Here is a 24,149-nt window from a genome sequence, read left to right on the forward strand (position 1 = left end):
GTCGGGGTATCATGGGTCATTCACTTTTTCTGATCAACTCAGACTTCTCCAAAGCCTAGCGTAAAGGAAGATTCAAATTGCTAGCAGGTCCGTTCGAACTGCCCAGGATCTGATTGTGATGATGTGGCCCGATCGGTGCCGGGTATGAGGAAAAAGAATGTGACGTTGGTGGCCTGCCCGAGTCGAAGCTCGCACGCGGCTCGTGCTTAGGAGTTCGATCGCCGGAGATGCTGCCACCTGTGCCAAAGGGGAATTTGTCTTCTCGCAAACGTGATGGCCAGCCACCACTCATGGAAGAATTGGAAATTTCTTCTTCGGGGAGATTGACGCCGCTGTCGTTCCAAAAGTTTCTGTATCCACTCTCCCGGCTCTCCATAGAGATCAAAGATGCTTTGCTCGCGTTAGAAGACGCATGCTTGAAGAACGTCCCCGGAGAATTGTTCTGGTTTTTGCGGCTCATAAATGAGGAAAACGATGAGATGCTGCCAGGCTTGCGGAGGCGGTCAAACAAGGACGCTCGCTCGGACACCGATGTATTCTCCCCATCAGCAAAGCTCAATCGAGTCGGTGAATCTGTGGAGTGAATGGACGGCGCGTTTTGCAAGAGCTTGGATTCAAAGAAGGGCAAAGAGTCCTCAAAGGAGTCGGATTTCGGGCGTGGAATCGCCCCCTTCACAGTGGTGGCGTCCAGCCCGTGCGGCACAAGCTGTGATATGAGGTAGTCGATGGCGTCTTTGAGGCCGCCCGCATTGTTGCGCGTGTATGTGAGAACCAGCCGTCCTTCGGAGGGTGCAACAATACGCTCCACAGACGCCGTAGCTGATTTTGGTAGACTGCTAAATTCGGGGTTCGCGTGCACGTCTACTTCGTACTGGTTCCTGAACATCTGGCGGAGATCGTTGTAAAACTCTGGGCTGCTGAAGAAGGCCTCCAACTCGTCCGATTTCTGGAAGGCAATCTCATGGCTTTCTGGAACCATTCCCAAGAACGCATCGACCGCTTGTGGTACTTGATATTCTGGCCCGGAAATGGTGACCACGTCACTGGCTTGTTCGGTGTTGGGGAAGTCAATTTTGCAGTTCCATTTCTTCTCCAGCTCCTCAATTTCAGGCAGCCGGGCAATCAGTTCGCGGTGGTAGAGTCTATTGATCACCACGGTCTCGGAAACGAACTCGGCGTCCTAAATTTCATCATCTGATAAGGACATGGACGCATCACTCAGGGAATCATCTTCGCTTACTGCTTTCTCCACCATGTCCATAATCTCCTGCTTCACCAAGTCCAAACTCTGCGCATTGCGTGCTGGTGTGCGGCAGATGACATTATCAACCTTAATGTCATCATCATCCTTACCCACCCCTCCGCGGTCCATTGCATTGGAGAATTTCACGAAAACAGAATACTTCTTCATGATGCGCTGGATGTGTTGACCTCCAATGCCAATGATGCGCTTGTGGTACTGGTCAGGAACATGGAATGAGATTGATGCCGGCATCTCTTGCTCCACAAGATCCAAGCCATTCTTGGTAGCCTCGTACTGAGTACCAACCACATCAATATAGAAATTGTACTCATTGAAACCATCGAAGATGATTTGGACATTGCCTGCGGTAACTGTTAGCTTGGACCAAGCGCGGCTATGGAAAAGGATTCATACTCTGCCCCATGATCTTGTTGATCTTGCCATTCTTCTTGCCACTTACAAACTCTTTGTGCTCGTTTGCCAACTCGATCTTCACGCGCATTTGATAGGGAGTTCTCTTCACGAAAGGGATTTGGTTAATGACCATCATTGCAGCTTTGACCGCATCGTCAGAGCCGTTGATGGTGAACGTGAATTTCTCGAAGCTTATATCAGCGCCAGAGTTTGTGCAAATGTCGCTCAGCATGATCCGAATGTCTTCGGGGGACGGAGCGCGTAGAGTGGGACCTTGTGAGGGATCAGGCATCATGATCCACCATGAAGCACTGAAGAATTGGCCAGCCTGTTTAACGATCGTCAGCCATACGTGCCCAACCAATCTAGAAAACCGGGTGTTATACAAGTGCCATGATCTCTTTTACCGTCCTCTCGACATGGAGAACTTCAGTACCCTGGACTCGGACGAGCCCGCGCTGGCTGCCAAGCTGTGGGAAAAGGACGTGTGAGCCGTTGGTCTCCATGATTTTTCGCACCTTGTCCAGCCGGTCGAGGAGGATGTTGTCGATTTTGCTTGCAGACACCACGGCATCTTTGGAGTATAGTTTGATGCCCATGACCAGCTCTTTCAGCTTCTGCTTCGCCTGGTTGATACGTTCCTGTGTCTCTCCTGTAATGAAAACCTCATCCGCAGCTCGACGCGTGGCGTGAGGGGGCACGTAACCGAAAACTCCAGGAAATGGAGGGGGAAAATAGATTGCAGTCTTTGTGGCCGATTCAATCATCTTGATGTTCTTGCCCGTACGGCCTGAAACGAGAGTGTGCATCGAGACCTCGAGTTTGATCACGTCAATCTTATGCTTAAGCTGTCCATGTGTCAGTGAAGATCCAACGTAGAGTCCATTTTGGGGGACTTACTATCTGGTCAATCATCATCAATGCACGGGTCTTTGCATGTTCCACGCTTTCCATGTCTCCAAAAATATTGACTCGATACCGCTGGTCCAGCCCACTGTCAACACCGTTGCCGTAGGAGGCACTGGCAGCAGACGACTCGGCGTTACGAGGCTTGAGGAGGAAAATATCTGTTCCGGTATATTTGGCACAAAGGTCAATGTGGCTGAGAACACTGGAGCGGATTCCAGTCTCAGCGCCGTCTAAGATCAAGGCCGGGTCGATGTCGACAATTGCAGAGCGCTTACAACCGTCAGCAGCAACCCTCGCCGTTTGGAGTGAAGGGGGTTCGAATGCTTCATACCATCATGATAGGTGTCTCGTTCAGTATTTTCGATCTCATTTTGTAGACCAGATCCCCGTCCCCTGATATGCAGACATTTGTCACTAAGCCTTGGGATTTTCGATGTAGGGCCGGACCAGCCTTTGGCTCGGATGACGTGACAGTTGCTTGAATGTGGCCTCCACTCTGATCACTGATGTAGCCACACAAAGAGCGCAGTCTCTCCTCATTTTGCACATGGACAGGCAATTTGTGAATAGGCGTGCCTTCAGGAGTACCCGCTGGGAAGGTCCATCGTTGGAAGGCACCAGGGCTCGAGTGGAGGACCTCGTCGGGATTTGGGCCCGCAAGGTTCGAGGCGAAAGGCACGTTGAAGGAAAGGTTGACCGAGGTGGCCTCGGATGCTGATAGGGACACGATTCCTGGTGAGCCTTGTGGACGTCTCAGTGGTTGCGGCGTCGACATGTCCTGGTGGAATCTGGACATGCCAAACGCTGCAGGAGTCATCCGTTCCCAGCCATGACGGGCCTGGCCGGTGAAGTTGCTGATCTTGTGCATCTTCAGCGTGGGACGACTCCCCAGGTCATCGACGTTCGGAAGGGAGTGGGAAGGGAAAGAGGAGCTATGGTTGTTGCATCGAGAAGGATATAGGACACAGAGTGAGGTCTGGGAAGGGAGAGTCGAAGCTCGGAAAGATACCGTCACGGTAAGGAAATGTCTAGTGTCGGCGTTTCGCTGGAGTCGAAGGTGAAGATGAATGATGAAGAGTAGTTGCGGTTGAAAGTCGTAACTTGGGTGGAGTGTGCGTCGCAGGCAGGTTAGTAGTTGGATCACTGGCACTGGCGGGAGTTTAGCGGTTCGCCGCACAACTCACACACACACTCACACACACACAGGAGGGGTCCAAGGAGCAACTTGCAGGGCCAGTGGAACAGTTTGCCCCTTCTGAAAGGACAGGAAGTTAGGGCCCGGCCCATGAGATGCCCCCGTAAGCTCACATAACTATGCCACAAGCACCAGATGGGATGAACTTGACGGGGCCAGCTACGCTTCCCAGTGGCTGTATGCTTCTAGGCTGTGCATAAGGAAGATGACGAATGGGCGAGCGAGTGCGGCAGAACGCATGATGCATTGCTCCGCCCCCACGCCCACCCATAAGAAAATCAAGGCCAGGTAAAACCCTACCTGGGTAGGTAATTACTCAAGGGGAGCTGGATAAACACGGAGGTACGGAGGATGAACGCTCGAAAGTGAAAAGCTCGCATGTGGCAGGCCTATTCGGCTGTGGCTTTGGTACTAGAGGTATATGATTACCTGTACGAAGTACCTATTAAATGTGCTCCGTAACGCCGGAACGGCTGGGCACGAAGAAAAGAAACACACAGCAGGAATAGATATATAGGGTCCCTGCAAGTTCCAAGATTCCCTTGATATGTGTAATATATCTCGGGACCACTGACCTGCACAAAGCTGCCTTCCCCTCTCTACGAATACGAGCAGTAAAACAGGGGGTATCTCCAAGTGCACTTCTGATTGTGACGCCCAGAACTCCGTCATTTTGCTGATAGGCGCCCTCTATCGGGCGCTAGTCCCTTTGCCCCGCAGCTGTCCCGTTGAATTCCTTGAACTTGCGCGAGAGCAAGCCATATCCAGCCTCAACTGGAGTGGAAGCGAAGCCTTGTGCTATGGAAGAACCATTCGAGACCGGCCATGGCACCGGCGAACTTCGCGACGACGTTGAAGGCAAGAAGCCAGGAGTGGGAGAGACAGTGCGCTCAAGTTCAGGTCCCTGGTCTTCCACCAGCGCTGCTTGCCCTACCCCGTTCGAGTCATCACGGTCAAACGTCGAGGTTGCCGATGGGCTGAATGAGGTAGCGGATGAGCTTCCTGGTTGCATGAAAGGGGCGTCCGTGCTGCTTGAACGGACGGCATCATCCAGCTTATCGAATTCAAGGTCATCTCGCGCCTGTGTTGGAACAGGCAGTTTCTCATCTGCCACACTCAGGCTTTGCGAATGCTGTCCAACTGCCGGTTTATAGGCAGAGAATCTGGGCTCCGGCAGTTGAACTTCGTTCCGTAGCTTCTCCTTGTCATCTGGCACGCGGTTGGCAAATACCACACGAATACTGTCGTAGAGATAGAAACGACCCTTTGCAGTACAGCAAAATTTGAGATGGATGAGGTAGCGAAGGATATCCTTTGTACTCAGAGGATCTCGAGCAGCCAGGGCGGCTTGTTTCTCCAGGGTTGCAGCTTCGAGAATCGGACCAGACGAGTAACTCCGCTGTCGAACAAATGTCTTTGTGCCGGGAAGCATACCTTCCAGATCATACGGGACCAGGAATAGTTTGACGGCGGTTTTGTTGGGATTCTTGATAATGAGTTGCAGTTGTCCTTTCTGCGGTACTCGGTATGCTCCACCGGAAGGGACTTTGGATGACGCTGAAGTATTTTCTTTTCTTTCTCGTGCTTCCTTGGCCAAAGCCCTGCCAATTGTCGTATTCTCGGGCTTCGTAATTTCAGCCGCCAATACTTCGGGATCAAGGTTAGCTTGGGATCGCCGTGTGCGGCGGCGTGGTTCTTCTGGTGTTTTCAAATTATGTTCCAGGTCGATATTGCCAACGTAGGGGCTGGGATTATCGTCTGAGATTGATCTGGACGTACTCGCCGAAGGATAATTATAGAAGACTGCACCAAACGGCACGCTTACGTGGGCTGGGCACTTCAGGCTTGCTGGGCAGTTACCTTTTCCCATAACTCCAATTTGGGCCACGAAGTCAAGAGGCTTTGACGACGGAGTAGACATCCTGCCTCGAAGAATTGACTCTTCGAAAGAGCCGACCATCGATGCCCGGTGCCGTGGGGAACCATCGGCTGCCAACGATGGTCGACGTTGTCTCAGCCAGGGAGGGGCCTGTGGGACCATTGCCGCTTGATATGTGAAAGAGCTTAACGAACGACGTGGTCGGTGTCCATGCGGGAACGAGGAGCCATCGCGGTGCTGTGATTGCACATACGGTAGTGGGCGGCTGAAGTTTGGTGTAACAGTATCCACGGGCGAAATATGCAAAGACTCAAAGGCGTTGGCAGGCATTGTTCTCCTCCTCATTGAAGTTCCCGTTTCGGCCCTCTGAGGATCCCTCGGCGAGAAATCCAGTGTAGGATTGTTCGTTGCGTGAACGAGGGGGCTTGTAGGGATTCTCATGACGAAACTTGAAGACAAGCTGCTTCCCAGAGAGGGGGCACGCGACCGTCTGAGTATATCTGAAGGAGAACTCTGCTGTGACTTGAGGCTCAATGTTGGAGAATTTTCCGCTTGCCAGAATGGAGGAGGATCATCATAATCGGGTCGAAGATCTGGCCTCCCCGGTGGTGTGGAAAAAGGTGCAGGGGCCTGAGAAATCCGCTCTGTCCTTTCCCAAAAGTCACCAAGGAAATCGCCCGTATGCAAGGACGACATTGAGCGGCGTAAAGCATCGGCTGTGGTAAGCGGAAGGGGTCTTGTGACTATGTCTTCCATCCCCACTCGAGACAGTGTGGTCTGGTCGGATGGCACATCATACCTTTGCGAGGGCAAGGTAGACGGCGAAGCGGTATCCTGATCGTTATTAACTTCGGCACATATGGCCTCCAACCCAGGTTTGGGAACCCATGTTGTCCGCTGTCCTCGTTTAATACACTGGATCAGCTCCTCCCTGTCACTTGTCCGGATTGGTATCTCATTCGTCCCTTCATGCTCCTCTCGTTTGGAGTCAGTGTAACCCCCCGAGCTTGGAGCTTGCTCGAATGGAAACTGTTCCTCCTCGTTGTCCTCATACCGCGGTGTGCTGTACCGAGCCATATTTGAACACAGTTTCCGTCTTTTCGCTGATGGTCCTGGGAAAGGCTCACGGTCCCAAACAAAGGGCATGCTCCCCTCACGCAGGACACAGACGCTTGACGACACAAGGCAGGACTGATAGGCTGCCAAGATGACCCCCGACTGGAAAGAATCGAGAGGTGAAAAACATCACGGCCGAAACGCAGAGGCCGGGAGAAGCGAAGCGACGATACTCGCAGTTATTGTAGCATGGTCAAACGGTCGAGGAGACAGTTGGCGGTGGAGGTGGCGACGTAAATGCAGGAGTTGTGGACTTCGTGGATGCAGTCTTGAGACAGACAGGTGACGGGGAATGAGAGGCTACAACTCAAGGTCAAATAGTGAGCAGAAACAGCAACAGAGGAGAGCAAGATGCAGGTACGAGGTCAGAAAAGAGTGGTTTGAAGTAATTACCAGTGCCTGGTGGACTCGACCACAGACGGCATGTGGTGGAGTGATTGAGTCATCCGGACACACCCTTGCCATGGTCACGTTTTGGCGCCAGGGAGGAGGGCCCGCCGTGCCCGCCTTTGTGCTGGCTTAAGAGCTTCTACTAGGAGTAGTACGAGCACGGTTGATCATCAACCCCCACCATGGTAATCAATCATTCACCGACTTACTCCCGTGTTTAAGAGTTACTACTGCATGCTCCTCGGTGCCATGAAACGCACAGGGCAGATTACATGACAAAATACAGAGTTAGGCAAACAATATTTTGCCCAGTGGCACAACATAGACAATGCGCTGTCTAGAGAGGTACCTGGCCAAATCATGTGTCAAAAGGTCATTCACTGATGGGTACAAAGGGCGTGGGCTCTAGTTGGCTTTCTGATGTACTCGGTAGGTATCAACAAGTAAGCTTGGAGGGTCTTTTTGTCGATGTAATCCACCACAACGTGCAGGTCAAGAAATCGCAGTCTTGTCCAATATCTGGATGTGCCATTTTCCGGCGGCTCGTGATGCTTGCTCGACATCGATTGAGGCAGAGGAGACCAGAGCACATGCTGGCGGGAAAAAGGATTCATATTGTCCGCTCAAGCACTGGTATAGAAGAATCGCTAGTTTTGCCCCATATATCAATGCAATAGTGGAATGGACGAAAACGTATTTTACAATAAGAGCATATCTTGGTCTGTTCTGCTCGAGTAGACGAGAGGCTTGCCAACCAGACGGTCAGTGTGAGAGGAATGGGTTGGTACAGCGCAGGCTGGGTTACCATAGTGGAGAGAGATCCTCGTCCTTAGAAATCAATCGGGTATGAGAACAATTGCGGTGCGGCCTTGAACACTCTGTGAAATCCATAGTACCAGTGACGACTGATAGGGTTGCTGTGAGTATGTTGAACGTCAGTATTCGGGAGTGCACCATGATCTTGGAGAAATGGAATTTACTGCGAGGCCCGCAGACTCCGCAATTTGCCTTCTGTGTGCTCCAATTTATTTTCCTGCAACTTCACAACCCACACGGCAAATCTCCCTCTGCCAACTTTTTTTTGTCTCTATTTAGATATGTTCTTTTGACCCTGAATGGATAAGGCTCGATCAACCACGATGGGTGTCAAGCGAACCAACGAGGATTCATCTGCCGGTGCGAAGGAGCCAGACAAGAAGAAACGCAAGGGATTCTCCGTGGGACCAGCCAATCTGCCTGATGGCACATACAGGCGCAAAAGTAATGCTCTCGCACTATTCCGTGTGCTCTGGTGTTAACATTTGCTAGCGCAAAAGATCAAAAACGACCTCATCCAAAAGGCAAAAGTGAAAAGGGCTTACGCGAAAGTAAAGGCCCAAGAGGAGGCTGCACAAAGTACTACGCAGTCACATTCTGAGAGTGACCCAATTGATATCCCTCGGGCAGATGCTGCTACAAGCCTTGAGCTACATCCGGAGCGACAAGCAATGCTCGAGAGACCGGAAGCGGACGACAGACAAACGCATTTAGACAATGGCGACACTCACAAGCAAAATAAAAACTTCTACAACCAATCGAGGAAGCGCCCTCCCAAGCAGTCACGTTACAAGAGAGAAATCGAGCTTGCAGCTCAACACAGAGCAACACTTGAAGCAAAAAGGAATGCCAAAGCGGCTCGTGAAAAAGAGCACAAAGCCATGGCCAAGGCTAAAAGACCTGGTAAAGACGGAAAGATCAAGCTCGGGCGCCAGGGAACCGCGTTGCTGAATCGAGTTCGGAGATTGACTGAGGAGGGCAAGATATGAAGCAAGATCTTACTACCACCTTGAAAGTATTAATTTGCAACCTGCTACACACCGAAGTACAATTGCTGCAGAACGGTCTAGATCCGTGGATCCTCAACCGCCACAAAGACTATTGTGGATAAAGGATACCCAGAGAACAGTTTTCAATGGAAATGCCTTGCAGAGCCCGACCTTTAACGCGCCCCTTGTGACAACAAGAGCTAAGAGGACAAAGCCCGTTCAACGACGATCAAAGGTCAATACTTGAAAGAACGGTTTTTATTCCACGACTTCAACTGTCGACAGTCCCTTGACTTGCACTTTTCTTGCCAATTATCAATCTCTGAACATCAAACTATAGACCTCTACAGGAGAAACCATTTACTGGTCTCTCCGGTCCTCATTCCTTGCAGAGTTTTGAGGTATAGCTGCAAGAATGAACCAAAGCTTCAATTCGCCATCTGGACCCCAAAAATGCGACCGTGACTGCAATGTCACGGACATTACCCCAGCTGACCCTAACCATGCAGTTGTCCACTCTGCTGTGCTGGGAAAGGAGCGTGCATACGTCTATTTCAATTGCTACCTCGCGGAACGCAGCAGAGAACTTGCAAAGGCCTCGGACTCCGACACGGAACTGGTCGTCTTCGATCCCCAGGGAGACTGGGAAGCGTTTGTCAAGTATTGCACTCCCGGCAATGCAATTCGCATTCAGTTCGCAACACTTATCGGTTGTCTTTGCGCACACCGTGATCGCTTCGCAGAACGTGACGGTCTGCCCTCGGAATCAGACCTCGTCTGTTGGGCTCTGGATCGCATGGGGAGTCCGATGTCTGACTTCCTTTGGTGGTCACTTGCCCGAGAAGAAGGCCCAAAAAAATACTGGACGATCGATTCCCTAGAGGAGCATATGACGCTCTGGAGCAACGTATTTGACAGCGGACCGGCAAAAGAATACGAGGAACATGTCATACGCTTGACGTCGTCGCTCTACCCCCATCAGAACGCCACGAATGGGTCCTTTATTGTACACGCCTTTTCCTCCGATTTCAAACACACGCGCAGGGCATTTCAGTTGTGGAAAATTTTCTGGCACAAACATTTTGAGTATGCGGCCAACTCACATCAGCCCAGTGATGTGGAAATGACAGACGCACCATAACAACGGCAAGTTGTTTCAGGCGAGGGCGGCACGATATATTGCTGTGTGATCGCCACCAAGTTGGACTTTGGCCATGGTGAACTGCTTTTTCCGTTGCCTATAGGTGTGTCTGGGTTGGTATTTCCAGGTAAGTCAGTGGTTTATTGCCTTTTGAACAAGTTTCGGTGCAGTCTCATTTTGCATTATTTCTTATTTTCCACTCATTTTATCACCCTGTGCTGACCGTCCATTGGTATTCCCACTGGCGCCACCATTCGAGTTTTTTTAGCCAGGTGAGATACGGGATCGTGCATTTATTCTACAGAATTGCCGGCAAGATTTCTCCTGAGATGGTGTCGGGGTCACCAGTCGGCGACGTAATGAGACAAAGCCAGCAATGTCAACTTGACCAAGGCTGGGATAAAGATTGTCCTCACAATTTTTCCGGGCACATGGCCTCCTGCCCTGATTTCCGGCCCTCTCAGCTCCCGCAACCTCGCCGCTTTCTGCTGCAATGGTAGTGCACGTGTGAATATCTCGGAGCGAAGTTGTGACTTCTCCCAACGGGGATTCTCACAGGTTGAGAACACATCAAGGTCTGGCTGACAAGAGCCTATCTGTCAACCTCTCTTCGACATCCACGCTTGGTCACTTTGGAATGCAGATGTAGGTGAGAATCGGAAACTGCCCGATCAACGTAACAGACTACAGGCTAAAGGTCATTTTCTCGATTGATCACGGTACAACACTTGAGCTTCCTTTGCATGTGCTTTCTGAAGGACAAGCCTGGTTTCGTCCCGAACGTGTCCTGATTCAACCACAAGCATTTTTTCCTTTGCCTGAAGTTGCAAAGTTCACGCAGTATAAATTTACCTTAGCCTATGTACTGTGGACATCTTATGTTCTACACTAGCTCAATAATTCCTGCATCTGCGCTTACAACGTACCACGGTGTCATTCACTCGCATGGCATTGATGTGATATCACTTTAGCACAGTATCAGCCATCGAGCCCATAGCAAGGCTGCGAGGCAGGGGCACGGCGTCACGTTTTTCCGCTTCCGCATAATATCCTTGGCATTTTTCGCGGCGCGTCTCCAAAGGGCTTCACCAATTTGAGACAGCATCTCATTGAAAAACAAGCTAAGGCTTTTCTGTCTGGAGGAGCAGGAAGCAGGGCAAAGACGTACTTTGCGACTCAATGACACGCATCTGAGTTCGACTGTCTCGTACACCAAGCCCGGGCCGCAATGGCAACTACGTTGACGTCGAGGGACGAGCCCAAAGCGGCCGAATACGCTGGAGGTATAAATTGGACTTTTAGTTACATCTTCCTTGCTGCTTGCTAACATTGAGGGAATGAGCAGATGAAGTATCTGCCTTGGTACTCGACCCAGGCTATTCCAGCGTGCGAGCCGGCTTTGCAGGCGAAGACACCCCGAAGTCGATTGTTCCTACCTTCTATGCCTCAACTGGTTCGGACCGATACTTTGGCGACCATGCCATCGATGTGCCTCGTGAAAATGTCGAAATCAAGAATCCCATGGGAAGAGACGGCATTGTGGAAGACTGGGATGCAGCTGAAGCGCTGTGGAAGTTTTCTTTCGCGCACAAACTGACAGGAGTGCGGCCGAACCGGGCTCTCCAAGACTGGCTCAACGACCCCACGGCGGTGCCAGACCTCCAAAAGGCAATGTCAGACGCAGTAGACACAGAGCGGTGCCTAGAAGACCACCCTCTCTTCATGACTGAACCTTCATGGAACCCTACAAAGGCCCGGGAAAAGTGCGTGGAGATTGCGCTGGAGTCCTGGGCGGCGCCAGCATTCTATCTTGGAAGGGCCGGCGTAATGGGCGCATTTGCTGCAGGTAGGCCTACTGCGCTGGTGCTGGATTTCGGCGCGTCTCAGGTTTCAGTAACACCGGTTCATGATGGCATGATTTTGAAGAAGGGTATCATGCGGTCGAACATCGGAGGAAATTTCCTATCGTCCCAGGTGCGCAACATGCTCGAAGCCAACGAGCCAGACCCGATAACCATCACGCCCCATTATCTTGTTCAATCGAAGCAGCCAGTGGATGCTGGACAGCCTGCAAATGCGGTGTTGAAGAAATTCCCAGAAGGGTTTGAACCGCCGCGACCATCGTTCCGACGCTATCAGGAGGAGAAGGTCATTCTCGAATTCAAGGAGATCGCACTGCAGGCCTGGACGAATCCCAACACGCCATTTCGAGGACAGGGCGAAATGATAGCGCGGGAGCAACAGTACGCGCATCCCTTTGAGTTCCCAGACGGGTATAACCAGACATTTTCATCTGAACGATTCAGACTGGTGGAGTCAATATTCGACTCACAGTGCTACTACGCGCCCCCGTCAGAGTCCGAGGAAGCCCAACTGTATCCCGCGCCCGACGCTCAGGGTACAGTAACAGGGCTGGTCAAAGCCAGCCTTAACCAAGTGGACGTGGACATCCGACCGTTTTTGCTTGGCAATGTGGTCCTGACGGGAGCAGGATCGCTTATCCGGGGGTTGCCAGACCGGATCCAACAGGAGCTGAGCAAGCAATATCCCAGCACACGCGTGCGGATCCAAGCGTCAGGAATGCCGGTGGAACGCAAATTCGGAAGCTGGATTGGAGGCAGCATCGTGGCCAGTCTGGGCACATTTCATCAGATGTGGATATCCAAGAAGGAGTATGAAGAACATGGGGCCGGCATTGTGGAAAAGCGGTGCAAGTAAGAAGGGAGGACAGAGGCACGCAGAAGGGACAGGTCTACGACGCTGGTCCGCGTTGGGCAAGCTCAACGAAAGCGTCCAGGTGCATGAAACCACTGATTCAGGCTCGGAGAATTTAATTTCGCGGCATGCTAAGTCAATGACTCGGGAGGTTCACAGGCACAACCTAGGATCACGCGGAATGGGACCGTTGCGGAAATAATAATGCCACCGAAGCGAGTTAAGGAGGAACGCAGTTGGCCAGCGTGGAGGGGATGTGCAAAGCCTGGTTTGGCGAGCGGCTCCGATGGGCAGAGAGGATGCCAGCGGTCCGCAGAGCGGGTGAACGGCACATGATGGACGAGAGCGAGGGCAAGGAGAATGGTTCAGACACCAAAACGGGGATCAGTGATGTGCGCAGGGCGAGGGAATTGGGAAGCAAGCTGGGTTGATCCAACCGGATGACGAAGCGAGGGCGGTGAAGGAGGCACCAGAGGGAAACAATGCTGGCACTGCTGCTGAGAAGCAGACGGCGAGACGGATAGGCACCCAAGAAGCGAACAGACGGAGCAATTGGGCCAGACATGCACCGAGTACGGGAGGGGCGATTGTGTAACCCGTCAGCACCTGCGGCATCTGCACCACCTGCAGGCCGGTCTGCATCCTGAACCAGAAACTCGGGTCGCCGATGGAAACAAAAAAAAGTAGACTAAAACATGATCTGAAAATGGTCCGCACGACAAGCAGCTGAACACCTCAGGAGAGGGGAAGGAGAGCTGCATGAGTCTGGTCTGGTGACACCTACTAGTCCTAGGGGGCTGTTTACCTAGCACCTAGGCACTTGGGTAGCTTGAAGGGTACTCGGTGCTCGTAGCCTATTGCTTGGAGATAGGTAAATGGGTGATTTTTTAGAGGGAAAGCGGGGGGAAGGAGCCACCAGGGCAGCTGTGACTTAATTAGCACTACCACCAGGGACCCAGGACTGCTCACAGTGGTAAGAAGGGCTGGTGGGCTTGTACTTACAGGTACCTAGGTAGTTAAAGCACTCCGCCGAAGTACCTCGTACCTAGATAGAGGAACGTTCCAGTGCCTCACCAGCCCAGTGCGGCATCACCTTGTACTACCAAGACTACCTACCGCTAGCTGGGGCCCGGAGCAAGGAGCCGGGGTGATTGCTAGGTGCAAGTAACTCCAGGTTAACGGCTCGACGGATACTGGTGCTGGTAGTGGGCTAGTCGGAGCCCATTGCGCAACTGATAACCACCTTTTTCAGTTGACCTTTCGCCCCGCCCTCAAGTGATATCTCTTAGGTAGGTGTTCGTACCTACAAAAGACGTACGGACCGAGCTACCCAATGTAGGTGCTCTGCTCGGTATTATTGCGACCATATCCTTGACTACCTGGGCTCGCTGGGTACCAGGTAATTAGATCCGCCTTTGGTTGGTCCAACGGCTTCTCATTTTCCCACCTGCTTGGCCTTGCCGGTCCCTTGTTAGGCGTCCGTTGTCACTCTCAATTCTCGTACCATCTCCACACTTTTTGCTTCCCTCTCTCAACACGCTCACTCACTCAGTGGATACTCCTGCACATTCCTTTGGTGTCGGGCTTGTGAGCTCGAAAGGCTCACGGCCTCGACTCTGGAGGTTGTGGAACTCGACCCAATGTTCTCATCTGGCCTGGTCTGGACGGTTTTACCTCTGTCCTCCAACTCAAACTTCTAATACAACAACTATACCTGCTGGCTGTTGGTGGCAAGGGATATTAGACCACTGAATTCTCAACCACCTCGAACCCCATTATCCTCTCCTTCTCACTCTCATTCCCCTTCTGCTGTATCCCCTCCTCCTCGCGGCCTTTAATTGCAGGTTCGACCATATCTTCAGACTCAAGCAAATACTCCCCTTCCGAACCGCTCAGGCCGTCGTCTCCCCGGCTTCCACTACTTCCGTTCCATAGAAAAGCTTCCTTTGGAACTTGTTGCCGCCCGCCTACTGCACGGTATCCCTAAACTTAGTTGCCACTTGGCCGTCGGGTTCTGTTGTCTGCAGCAGCCTTTGCCGCTCTCCTGGGTCCGTCGGCAACCACTCTGGACCCCCCGTGAATACGAAGTGTTTCTCAATACCATTGACCGAGAAAATCCACCCCCCCCCCTCCCTCGCTCTCACGGTGTCTGACCAACCTTATTTCGACAGAATTTTTATAATCATCATTGCCAGGGTTCTGACGACACGAAGTCAGGTGTATTAAGGTTCTCTTCCTTTGAGCCTATGGCTGGTTGGCAGGGTCATTTCAACTCGTACCTCGCTCCATCATGTCGTCTTCGAACACCCCAGTACCTTCGACTACTCCCGTTCAAACCATGGATTCCCCTCTAGTGCCAGACTCGGAGTCGACTCATTCCTCTGACGAGGGTGCTCACTACGATACGAGGTCGTTGACTGCCAGTATCACTGACTACCCGATCCATTGGGGCCGAAGATACCACCGATATAAGGAGGGCGCATATCTATTCCCCAACGACGAAAACGAACAGGTCCGCCTGGATGAGCAGCACGAAATCCTCAATCGACTCCATGGCCGCTTGTTCTTTGCTCCTCTGGACCCAGATACTGTCCAGACCGTCTTGGACATAGGCACCGGCACGTAAGTTCTTCCCAAACTTGCCTGGTCGAGTCACCGCCGCAACGAATTCATTACCTCCTGTGCTCTGCTAATGATGTGCCAGTGGAATTTGGCCGATTCAGCTTGCCGACTCCGACGCACTTCCCAATGCCACCATCACAGGCGTGGATCTTTCTCCGGTCCAGCCCGATGACGTCCCCTCAAACGTCTACTTTGAGATCCAAGACTGTGCCGAGGAGGACTGGCTGCGGCCAACTGACAGTTTCGATTATTGTCACGTTCGCTTCATGGCTGGATCGCTCACCTCATACGAAGACTTGGTCCGGACGGCGAGGAAATATCTTCGTCCCGGTACCGGATGGCTCGAGTGTCACGAAATCCATCCCCAGCCTGTATCGGACGACAACACTATTCCCGAAGGCTGGGCCATGAAGGCCTGGGAAGAGCATCTTGACTATGCCGCCACTAAAGCGCTCAGGCCAGCACGACCTGTTCGAATAGCACCGAACATCAAGACTTGGATGGAAGAAGCGGGCTACGTGGATATCCACGAGCACATCTCCAAGATCCCTCTGGGTCCCTGGCCCCGAGATCCGCGCCTCAAGAACATTGGCGGCTGGTGGCTTGCCAATTGGCTCGCTGGATTACAAGGTTTTACGTATAAGCTGTTCAGTGCCGACGGGCTAAGGTGGTCCCGGGACGAGATCGAGGTGCATCTGGCCGATGTCCGCAAAGCGGCCCTCATGAAGTCAGTTCATTCCTATCAAAGACATTATGTGGTCTACGGACGGAGGCCGTCGAGGGACGAAGAGCAAGTTTTAAGCCTGTACGGTCATGGGTGACGACGGACGAAACGCCAGTTAAACTGATTGTTTGAGCAGCTAAAACGCGAGTTTCCCCCGAGTGGAAACACCCACCGGGGCCTGTCGAGCGTCACGAGGCCGAGTATATCTCGAAAACATGATGGCCAGTCTGCAGCAGAGCACTGTACCGTGCGTCAGACTTGCGCGGTAGACAGTTGCAGTCAAGCATTCGGCACTTTTGTGCTATCCTGATGTGCTGTCAAGAATCTTCGGCCGCTATACGGCCGAAAACTAGTCCAGAACTCTCGGCTGCGCCCACTGGAGGAAAAGGTTAAGACGTGGTTGAGCGCCCGCGATGACAGACGAGGGCATCCCAGGGTCACTTTGGACAAGAATCCGTCTCGTCCCAGAGGGTGTGTATGAGCAACGAATGTCAATGGCCTATTTACAGGGAAAGGCTGGTTTTGGATCGATACCCAAGAGTTGGAACGGGGGAAGAGAAAAGTCTCGGGGTTCGTGACATAAAAAGGGACAATTGTCTTTTCATCACCAATCTTGCTCGATGCTGTTTCTTGTTCCGGGAGCTTCAAGGTATCGTGGTATCTTGGCTTTCTTGTCGCAGCTTGTGCAACAGGTGAGGGCCAATCTTGGCTCCACCGAGCTGGAGGGCAAGCTTTCTTCCCTCTACCGTCTGTTCGGGCTCTTGGGAGGGGTTGTCAAATTCCCTTTTGGCGATCAACGACAATCCACGTTTCCCTTGGGCAGCCATGCATGATATGGGGTGGGTTGGGGTGGGTACCGATCGACGAACCTCAGACTCGGACACCGCAACGACGATCGTGATGCCCTGTTGTGCCAGCACGTTTCTTGGGAAGACATCGGTGCATGCTCCCCTTGTACGGTGCACATGGGGGGCGGAACAAGGACGGTGGACGAGGACTATAATATTGGGGAACTAACTACCTACCACCCACTACTAGGTAGATACTCCGCGTGCGTGGATCGCCATGATACGGTTTTTTTTTTTTTTTTTTTTTGATTCCTATACCCCCGTCCTTCCGCCCGTCTCTTGCCGGTCGACGCCGTTGGCCATATCCCATATCCATTCGCTACTTCATTAGTGATTGCCGATCGTGGGTGGTAATAAACGACACCTCGGTGACACCACTCCTGAAAACTGCTAACTTGAGTGTACGTCTCCTTTGGTTCGAGCGCGAGTTACATCCAACATCCATCCCCCCCTCTCATTGTGAAAACACAGACGCAGGGGGTATGACTAGAACAGAAAAGAGAGAAAGATGCGTCGTCCGAGCGAGCAAGTCACTGAGAAATGGGAAACAGGACACCCAGGCGAAAGAATACCTGGCTTTGGATACTTCCCCCCTCTCTCCTCATACCCCAGGATTCACAGTCCCCTTTCTTTCTTCCTTCCTTATCTCATCCACTGTCGTCGTTTGTTTGTTTGTTTGTCGCGGTCCTAGCTGAAAACTTACACGGCTACTCGCCGGCACCTCGTCTCGCGTGGGTTGGCTCGTACCGGAGTTATATGTACATGTACATGTATGTACACGTGCTGGACCTGGGTATGTGCGTATGTATGTGTGGATGGCGAAGCGAGGCGGAACTACCTAGGGCGTATATCCTTTCCTCATCTCACCTCCCCCCACCCCACACCTTCTCTATCCATCCATTCATCCCATCTTCCCTGATTACCAGTAGAACAAAGGGATCATCCCGTATTCGCTTACTCGCGCGCCCGGCAAAGAGAGGGTCCCGGCGTGCCGTCCTAACCTAGCTTCTTTCCCAGTTTTAAGGTAATATTATACTACTTAGGTAGACGGAGTCGAGTACAGCCGAGTCCCTGTGTACTTGTACTTGTTACTCCGTAGATACCTGGGTACCTATAACTACCTGTGTACTCGTACAAAGCAGAATTAGTCCCGAGGACCGACGGGTATGCACAGGGACATACTCGTCTTGAGTGCCTTCGAGTACGAATTGGGTCTCTCCCCTCCTACGAGTAGCAGATCCCCCAGGTCCGCCGAATCCTTCGACGACACTACCGCTTTTGAGGGCCACAAGCTACCGAGTACAGCCTCACCGGCCAATGGTGGAATAAACGGCGGCACCGTCGCAGAACCGGCCATGTAGCTAAACTGATCAAAGACAAGACAGAACATCGGATGTCTGTGGCCGAAGAACGAGCTCACAAGTCACAACTACCCCGTATGAGTAGGCTGCATAAGACACCCAAAGGTCACCGATAGCAACATGTGACCAATGGCCTTTGCATTGGTCGCTCGATTACATTACCGCATCGCCTCGAGACAATAGCTCTGAGGGCCTTGCTCTTGCTTCTCACTATCTTCCTGCCTCTATCTCTTTCTGCCCCGGTCCGACCACTCCCCACTTCATCCAGCTCTAGGCTGGAGGCAAAACCCTGCTAATAGACACACACTGGGATATCAAGACTCATCTTCCTGGCCTCGGAACATACGCCAAAAGCGCCATGCACTATGTGTCCCCATACCCCGCCCAGAAATGACACGAAAGAAACTCTCCACCGCCAACAAGACGGCATTAGTAAGGAATGCTCCAGTTGCCCGCCCGTTCTATGAACAAAAATAGCGTGCTTTTTGGGAGACTGAACGAAGTCAATCCGCTCAGACCTCCATCCCACTTCAAATAGAAGAGATAACGCCGGGCCGAGTCAGCAGTCGTCAACTAAGAAAATCATGGGTATCATGGCATCATCATCATCTCCTTTTTGAGAGGGTCATGCCCTCCATTTGTTTCTGTTTCCAAGGTTCACACCGCAGGTACTCCAGGTTTCGATCCGAGATTGCCCAATAGAGCTTCGGGAGGCACCCGATGGATGTTGGAATGTTTGTCCGTGTAAGGGACACTGGGAACGCTCTTGTACCCAGCGCGCTTTCTTTGAATGTAGTTCAGGATGATGCCGATTAATATTATCAGGAAGATGGTGCCTAATGCGGCACAGAGGGCAACAAGAATGACTATTCCGAGGGAATGGCCACCTTCTGTTGAAAAAGCGTCAGTCATGATCCTGTTGAAAGAGCAAGATTCGCTTACCACTTGATCTGAGAACGTTGGTATGGGAGGAGAACACTTGGGCTATGCTGCCAGGGCTTCCATCCGCTGTCGAAGCCAGTACAAAAGGTTCCATATGGGTGCCATTGAACAATGCTGCGGCTGCGTTTCCGAAACCAGTGATCTTCAGTTGGCCCGTTACCAGCAAGGCATAATCGTTGTCCAGGTATGGGGTCGAACCATGGTCTTTAGTCAAAGGCATTATCTGCAGACCTCGGATGGTAGTACCACCGTCAAAGGCATCCGCAACCGGTCTCACATTGATTCCGTCGATCTCGACCAAAAATGTCGACCCGTTATTGGCCGTACCTGCTACCCACATCTGATTCGCATCGGTTGTGGCAGGACAGAATGCCGTGACCGGTCCAGGAATACCGGCAATGTCATAGACAGACCATGTTTGACTGCCAGTGTTGTAATTCGCAAGCGAGGTCTGGTTGCCTTGGACCTTCAGATCGCCAGCTGCCAGAAGATCTGAACCAGTCCTCCAGAACAGAGACGACACGGTGCCTTGCAATCCAGTCCCCACTGTATTCCACTGACTCGTTGAGGTGTCATACATGCAAACAACCGGACAGGAGAGATCTTGGGATGTCCGGTCAAATGAACCACCCACATACACCGCTGTTGTCCCTGACCGTGGAGCTATAGCATTGACTGCCACGTTGTTGTCTCCTTGCAATGACGCTGGTTGGATCGCGCGATACGCCGCGGCACTCATGTCGTACAGAACCAGACCGTTGATGTCGGTATTCTCGACACGCCCGGAAATGGTCCCACCAGCAAAGAGAATGTTTTCGGAAAGGCCTAGAGCCAGGACGGTAGAACTGGCATCCATACCTGCGGGAGGTCCCGACACTCGGTTGTTATTGGACCCATTCAGGAACATGAGATTCTCGATGATGGATCCACCAGTTGCAGTTGCAGTGAAGTGTCCTCCCATGATGGTCACATTTTGTCCATTGCCAGTGTAATAGAGCCCTGTGGTTACACCAGTCACATTCTGCGTAACTTGTACAGCACGTTTTGTCGTGCTAGACTGAACATCGCTTGGCGTGATATCGACGGGCAGTCGCGAAAGTGCGACCTGACCACCGGACTGAGACTGAAGGCCAGCAGCGCCGCTGATGGCCATTCCAAGGGAGTTGAGTGTTCCCGCCCCGAGCCAAGTTTGGTTCGGCAGAAATGTCGCCGCATACAGTTGACCGGCCAAAGCCTCCTTGGGTACGTCGAGGTTTGCCAGCCAGCCACTCTTGGAGGGAACCCAGATCGCCAAGCCGCCCACCCGAGATACAGAATTAGAGCCAGACGCGAGAATCCGCGTGAAAGAGCCGCTGAAGGCGATCACTGTCTCTGGACCACCACTCTGAGAGATATTAAGTTGCATTGGCTCGACTGCTTCCACTGGCCCATCGAGTCCGGCGCCCAGTGGAACCCATGCATCCTTTGAATATTGATATGCGGCGACGTTGCTCAGTCCATCCACGTTGCCCTGGGCAGTGTTGGTGAAATTGCCTCCCACATACAAAAAGTCATCCAAGCTGTACATGTCGTTCACAGCGGCGTTGAGACCACCGTCGGGCAAAGAAGAAGGACTGTTATTGTGGAAAGCCATGATATTCTCAAAGACATCGTCGGAGAACCGACCCGCTGCATAAATGGTGTTATCACGGGTCGCCAGCGCCAAAACATTCGCATTTGGTTTGAGCGTGGTGCCGGCGTTGTTAATAGCAGATTTAGAGAAGTCGGCAGTGGCATAGTCGATAGTGTGGTTGTTGGGATCATAGTCGAACAGGCCATTTAAACCGCCGGTTGTCGAGGTGAAGCCGAACTTGACTCGCGACGCGACAACCAATTGCGCAGCCTGTTGGCCTGATGGTCTGAGCGTCACGGATGGTCGAAAAGATGTTGTGGTGGCATCCACATACCCTTGATAAACTATGTCGTACTTGTCAAAATCGTTGGTTTGGAAAATTGTTGTGCCGAAGGACTGTTTTCCATCCTCTGTCAGGCTGCCAGTGACGTTAACAATGGCGCGTGCTGAGCACGAGCTATCCTGTAGACAGCCAGGGGTATAGACAATGACGGAGTAATTCCCACTCTGCTGTACATCGGGTTCGAAAACTATGAGCGTGGTGTCAACAGTTGTGGGACCGACCACAACTGTGAGATAGTCGGACACACTTTCTCTGGACGGAGTCGTATACCAAGACCCAGTCGCGGTTGCTTCAGATCGAATGCCCGTGGTCTCGCAGGTGGGTTCGTTAAAGGCCTCAATGGCGTAAGAGAAGATGTCGGTTTGAAAGAGCTCAATCCCTCCGAGGCCAGCCCCATCACCGTACCAAGCCGAGATGTCAATGGTGAAGCTGTTCATCCCTACCAGATTAACGAAATAAAAGTCTTGGTACGGCTGTGACGCGTTGTACTCTGCTAGCGGACATGTTGACGAGCAGGAAGTGAGATCTCCGGTAGCGGGGTCGGTGGTGGTGAAGTTGAGGATGCCATCGAGCGGGTGTGCGGTGAATCGCCACGTCTTTGTGCCTTTTCCGCTCTGACTTGTCTGCCACAGTCGGAGCTTGGTGGGCTCGAAACCAAATGCCAGATCCGCGCTCCAACTACCGGCAGTATTGTCAGCCAGCAAAAAGTCGGATGACCCATCCGAGCTATTCGATGGACAAACAATGTTCCTCGGATCTCCCAAGCCTGCCGTGCTCGTGTTCCCGCGGGCGGTGACATTGGCGGTCGAAAGGTTGATCACCTGAGATTCGGGGTTCTTCAAGGAACTGGACGATATATTGCCCAGACCCGTGAAAGAACCTCCAAAGATGATGTGGCCATTGGGAGCTTTGGTGATGGAGCTGACCGGGCCATCGAAACCCGCGAAGGGCAAGCTGGACCAGCCACCGGCCGCCCATCCAATTGCATTTGTCGAATTACCCGCATCAAAAGCACCACCAACGTATAGCATTGAATTGTCGTCATCACAATAGAGCGCGGAGACTGTTCCTTGCACCCCACCGATCGCCTGGACCTCGAGGGTGGTTGCATTCATCCATGCCAGAGATCGCGCTGCAACTCCTCCGACACTGGTGAAATTACCCGCAACCACGATTCCCATGAGTGTGCTATTAACCACCAACGGACAGAGTGCTTCGATGCCTGCGTCGGTGGAGGACAAAATGTCGAATGCCCCGGTCGGTAGTTGGGACAATATCGACTGCGTGCCATTGCCATTGAATCCTTCTTTTTGCCCGCTTGACGTGTAGAGAGAGATTGCGTCGAAGTCGCCGGCGAGAGTGACCTCCCCGAGGGACTTGATGTCGAGATTAGGCGAAGGAACTGTCTGCGAGACTACCTGCGCCACAAGTAATAGTAGAGCGGTCGACGCCTTGGAGCGGAACCGTGACAGCAGATGCATGGTTCGATGCGATCTGTGCCTGCGTCGTAGCGACGAGAAGGCGGAGGGAGGTGCTACAACGGTGATATTCGTAGAGGCATGCTCAGTCGGTGGTGACGACGCGGACCACAGGCTCGGTGACAGAGAGCTTCTAAATCTAGGATCTCGGAGTTGGGGGTGGTCGAGCGTAGACGAGCGCAGACGAGCGCGATGGATTTAAGCTGATGACGGGAGACAACACGCGTGGACAGGCCTGAGAAGGAGCAGGGATGGATTGAAACGGAGTGGTAGTCTGGTAGTGGAGTAGTGAATTAAGAGGGTGTGTTGATGTTTTTTTGTCTCTCCCACAACCGAAACCCAAACCCAAACCTAGGGATGGTATTGCGGAGAGGGGAATGTGCGAAAAAGAGGACGACGGGCAGGAAAGGAGCGACAGTCGTTGAACTTGAGGGTGATGGCGGTTGTGCGAGGTTGTGCAGGGAATGGGAAGGTCAAGATGAAGATCCTTGGAAAAGAAGCTGCGAGTGACGAAAGGAGATTGTCCGTAGCGGGAAAAGAGTGAACAATGGGAAGTGCAATGCAATTGAGACGAGATGTTGGAGGTGCGACGGGGCAAGCCACAGGCGTAGGAGAGAGTCGGTGGTAGGCTCGGGCTGGGGAGGTGCTGGGAAGGAAAACACGGCCAAGTGGGGTGCCCGGCGTGGGCTTTGTACCACCTGCACAAGTGCGACTGGAAGGGGAAGAGCGTCGCAACAGCAGAGGCCCGAGAGTGGTCAATCTGCACGACAGGCCCAGGAGGCCCCAGGAACAAACCGCAAGAAGCTTTTGGACCACCTTTCGGTTGCTGCAGAGTCGGATGTCCAGATGCCCGGCGTCATCCAAGTTTCCCGGGCACCCAGTCACCGCCCGAGGAATGTGTGCAGCCCACCGTGGCCGCCTAGAAGCTCCTCCAAGCTCATCCATCCATCTCCCCAACCCCAATCTGGGCCCAAATTGCTGCCACCAATGGCCGTCCAGAAGCACCAAATCAACAGCCATCTTCTCCGATCGACTGGACAACAGAACGGCCACAGAATCTTCTACCCTTCTCGAATGAAATCAGCAGATATGACTGCGGCCGCACACTTGTCAGATTTGGTTGTGTACGAGACGTCCAACGCCCTTCCAGCCATGCCAGAACTCCCAAGATGTTCAGCTCTGACCCGGCCCTCTGCAACAACTCAAAATCTGACGCCGCGGCAGTGCAATTTCCCCCAAAGGAGCGTAGTATAGCCTTGGTGGCCTCTCCCTACGCTTGCAGCCTGCCTGGATACAAGTGCAATTTGATTTGACCTTGTGCTAGATTATTCCGTACTCCGTGTGGAGTTGACAAGAGCCAAGTTTCCGATGCCTGCTTAATCGTTGACATCGAACGATCGAAGCTACGACTC

At 52.5% G+C, this 24,149-nt stretch overlaps 7 protein-coding genes across 7 annotated transcripts; 4 read left to right on the forward strand and 3 right to left on the reverse strand.

Annotated features, from left to right (window-relative positions):
• Positions 1 to 55: 55 nt before the first annotated feature.
• Z520_04059 (uncharacterized protein) lies at positions 56 to 3,434 on the reverse strand (the record flags this gene model as incomplete). The annotated part of the gene is made up of 6 exons (XM_016774569.1): positions 56 to 1,180; positions 1,241 to 1,605; positions 1,658 to 1,985; positions 2,044 to 2,505; positions 2,558 to 2,836; positions 2,898 to 3,434. 6 exons carry the CDS (start codon positions 3,432 to 3,434, stop codon positions 56 to 58), a joined length of 3,096 nt encoding a protein of 1,031 aa, XP_016634496.1.
• Positions 3,435 to 4,461: 1,027 nt separating this feature from the next.
• Z520_04060 (uncharacterized protein) lies at positions 4,462 to 6,717 on the reverse strand (the record flags this gene model as incomplete). The annotated part of the gene is made up of 1 exon (XM_016774570.1): positions 4,462 to 6,717. One exon carries the CDS (start codon positions 6,715 to 6,717, stop codon positions 4,462 to 4,464), a length of 2,256 nt encoding a protein of 751 aa, XP_016634497.1.
• Positions 6,718 to 8,285: 1,568 nt separating this feature from the next.
• Z520_04061 (uncharacterized protein) lies at positions 8,286 to 8,951 on the forward strand (the record flags this gene model as incomplete). Its single annotated transcript, XM_016774571.1, has 2 exons — positions 8,286 to 8,406; positions 8,455 to 8,951. 2 exons carry the CDS (start codon positions 8,286 to 8,288, stop codon positions 8,949 to 8,951), a joined length of 618 nt encoding a protein of 205 aa, XP_016634498.1.
• A 415-nt stretch (positions 8,952 to 9,366) lies between these two features.
• Positions 9,367 to 10,092, forward strand: Z520_04062 (uncharacterized protein; the record flags this gene model as incomplete). Its single annotated transcript, XM_016774572.1, has 1 exon — positions 9,367 to 10,092. One exon carries the CDS (start codon positions 9,367 to 9,369, stop codon positions 10,090 to 10,092), a length of 726 nt encoding a protein of 241 aa, XP_016634499.1.
• Positions 10,093 to 11,320: 1,228 nt separating this feature from the next.
• On the forward strand, positions 11,321 to 12,810 carry Z520_04063 (uncharacterized protein; the record flags this gene model as incomplete). Its single annotated transcript, XM_016774573.1, has 2 exons — positions 11,321 to 11,375; positions 11,438 to 12,810. 2 exons carry the CDS (start codon positions 11,321 to 11,323, stop codon positions 12,808 to 12,810), a joined length of 1,428 nt encoding a protein of 475 aa, XP_016634500.1.
• Positions 12,811 to 15,097: 2,287 nt separating this feature from the next.
• Z520_04064 (uncharacterized protein) lies at positions 15,098 to 16,250 on the forward strand (the record flags this gene model as incomplete). Its single annotated transcript, XM_016774574.1, has 2 exons — positions 15,098 to 15,429; positions 15,512 to 16,250. The coding sequence occupies 2 exons, from the start codon at positions 15,098 to 15,100 to the stop codon at positions 16,248 to 16,250; spliced, it is 1,071 nt and encodes a 356-aa protein (XP_016634501.1).
• A 2,769-nt stretch (positions 16,251 to 19,019) lies between these two features.
• Z520_04065 (uncharacterized protein) lies at positions 19,020 to 22,740 on the reverse strand (the record flags this gene model as incomplete). Its single annotated transcript, XM_016774575.1, has 2 exons — positions 19,020 to 19,252; positions 19,305 to 22,740. 2 exons carry the CDS (start codon positions 22,738 to 22,740, stop codon positions 19,020 to 19,022), a joined length of 3,669 nt encoding a protein of 1,222 aa, XP_016634502.1.
• Positions 22,741 to 24,149: the final 1,409 nt, after the last annotated feature.

This window comes from Fonsecaea multimorphosa (genome assembly GCF_000836435.1).
Source record: "Fonsecaea multimorphosa CBS 102226 unplaced genomic scaffold supercont1.6, whole genome shotgun sequence".
Lineage (NCBI taxonomy): Eukaryota > Fungi > Ascomycota > Eurotiomycetes > Chaetothyriales > Herpotrichiellaceae > Fonsecaea > Fonsecaea multimorphosa.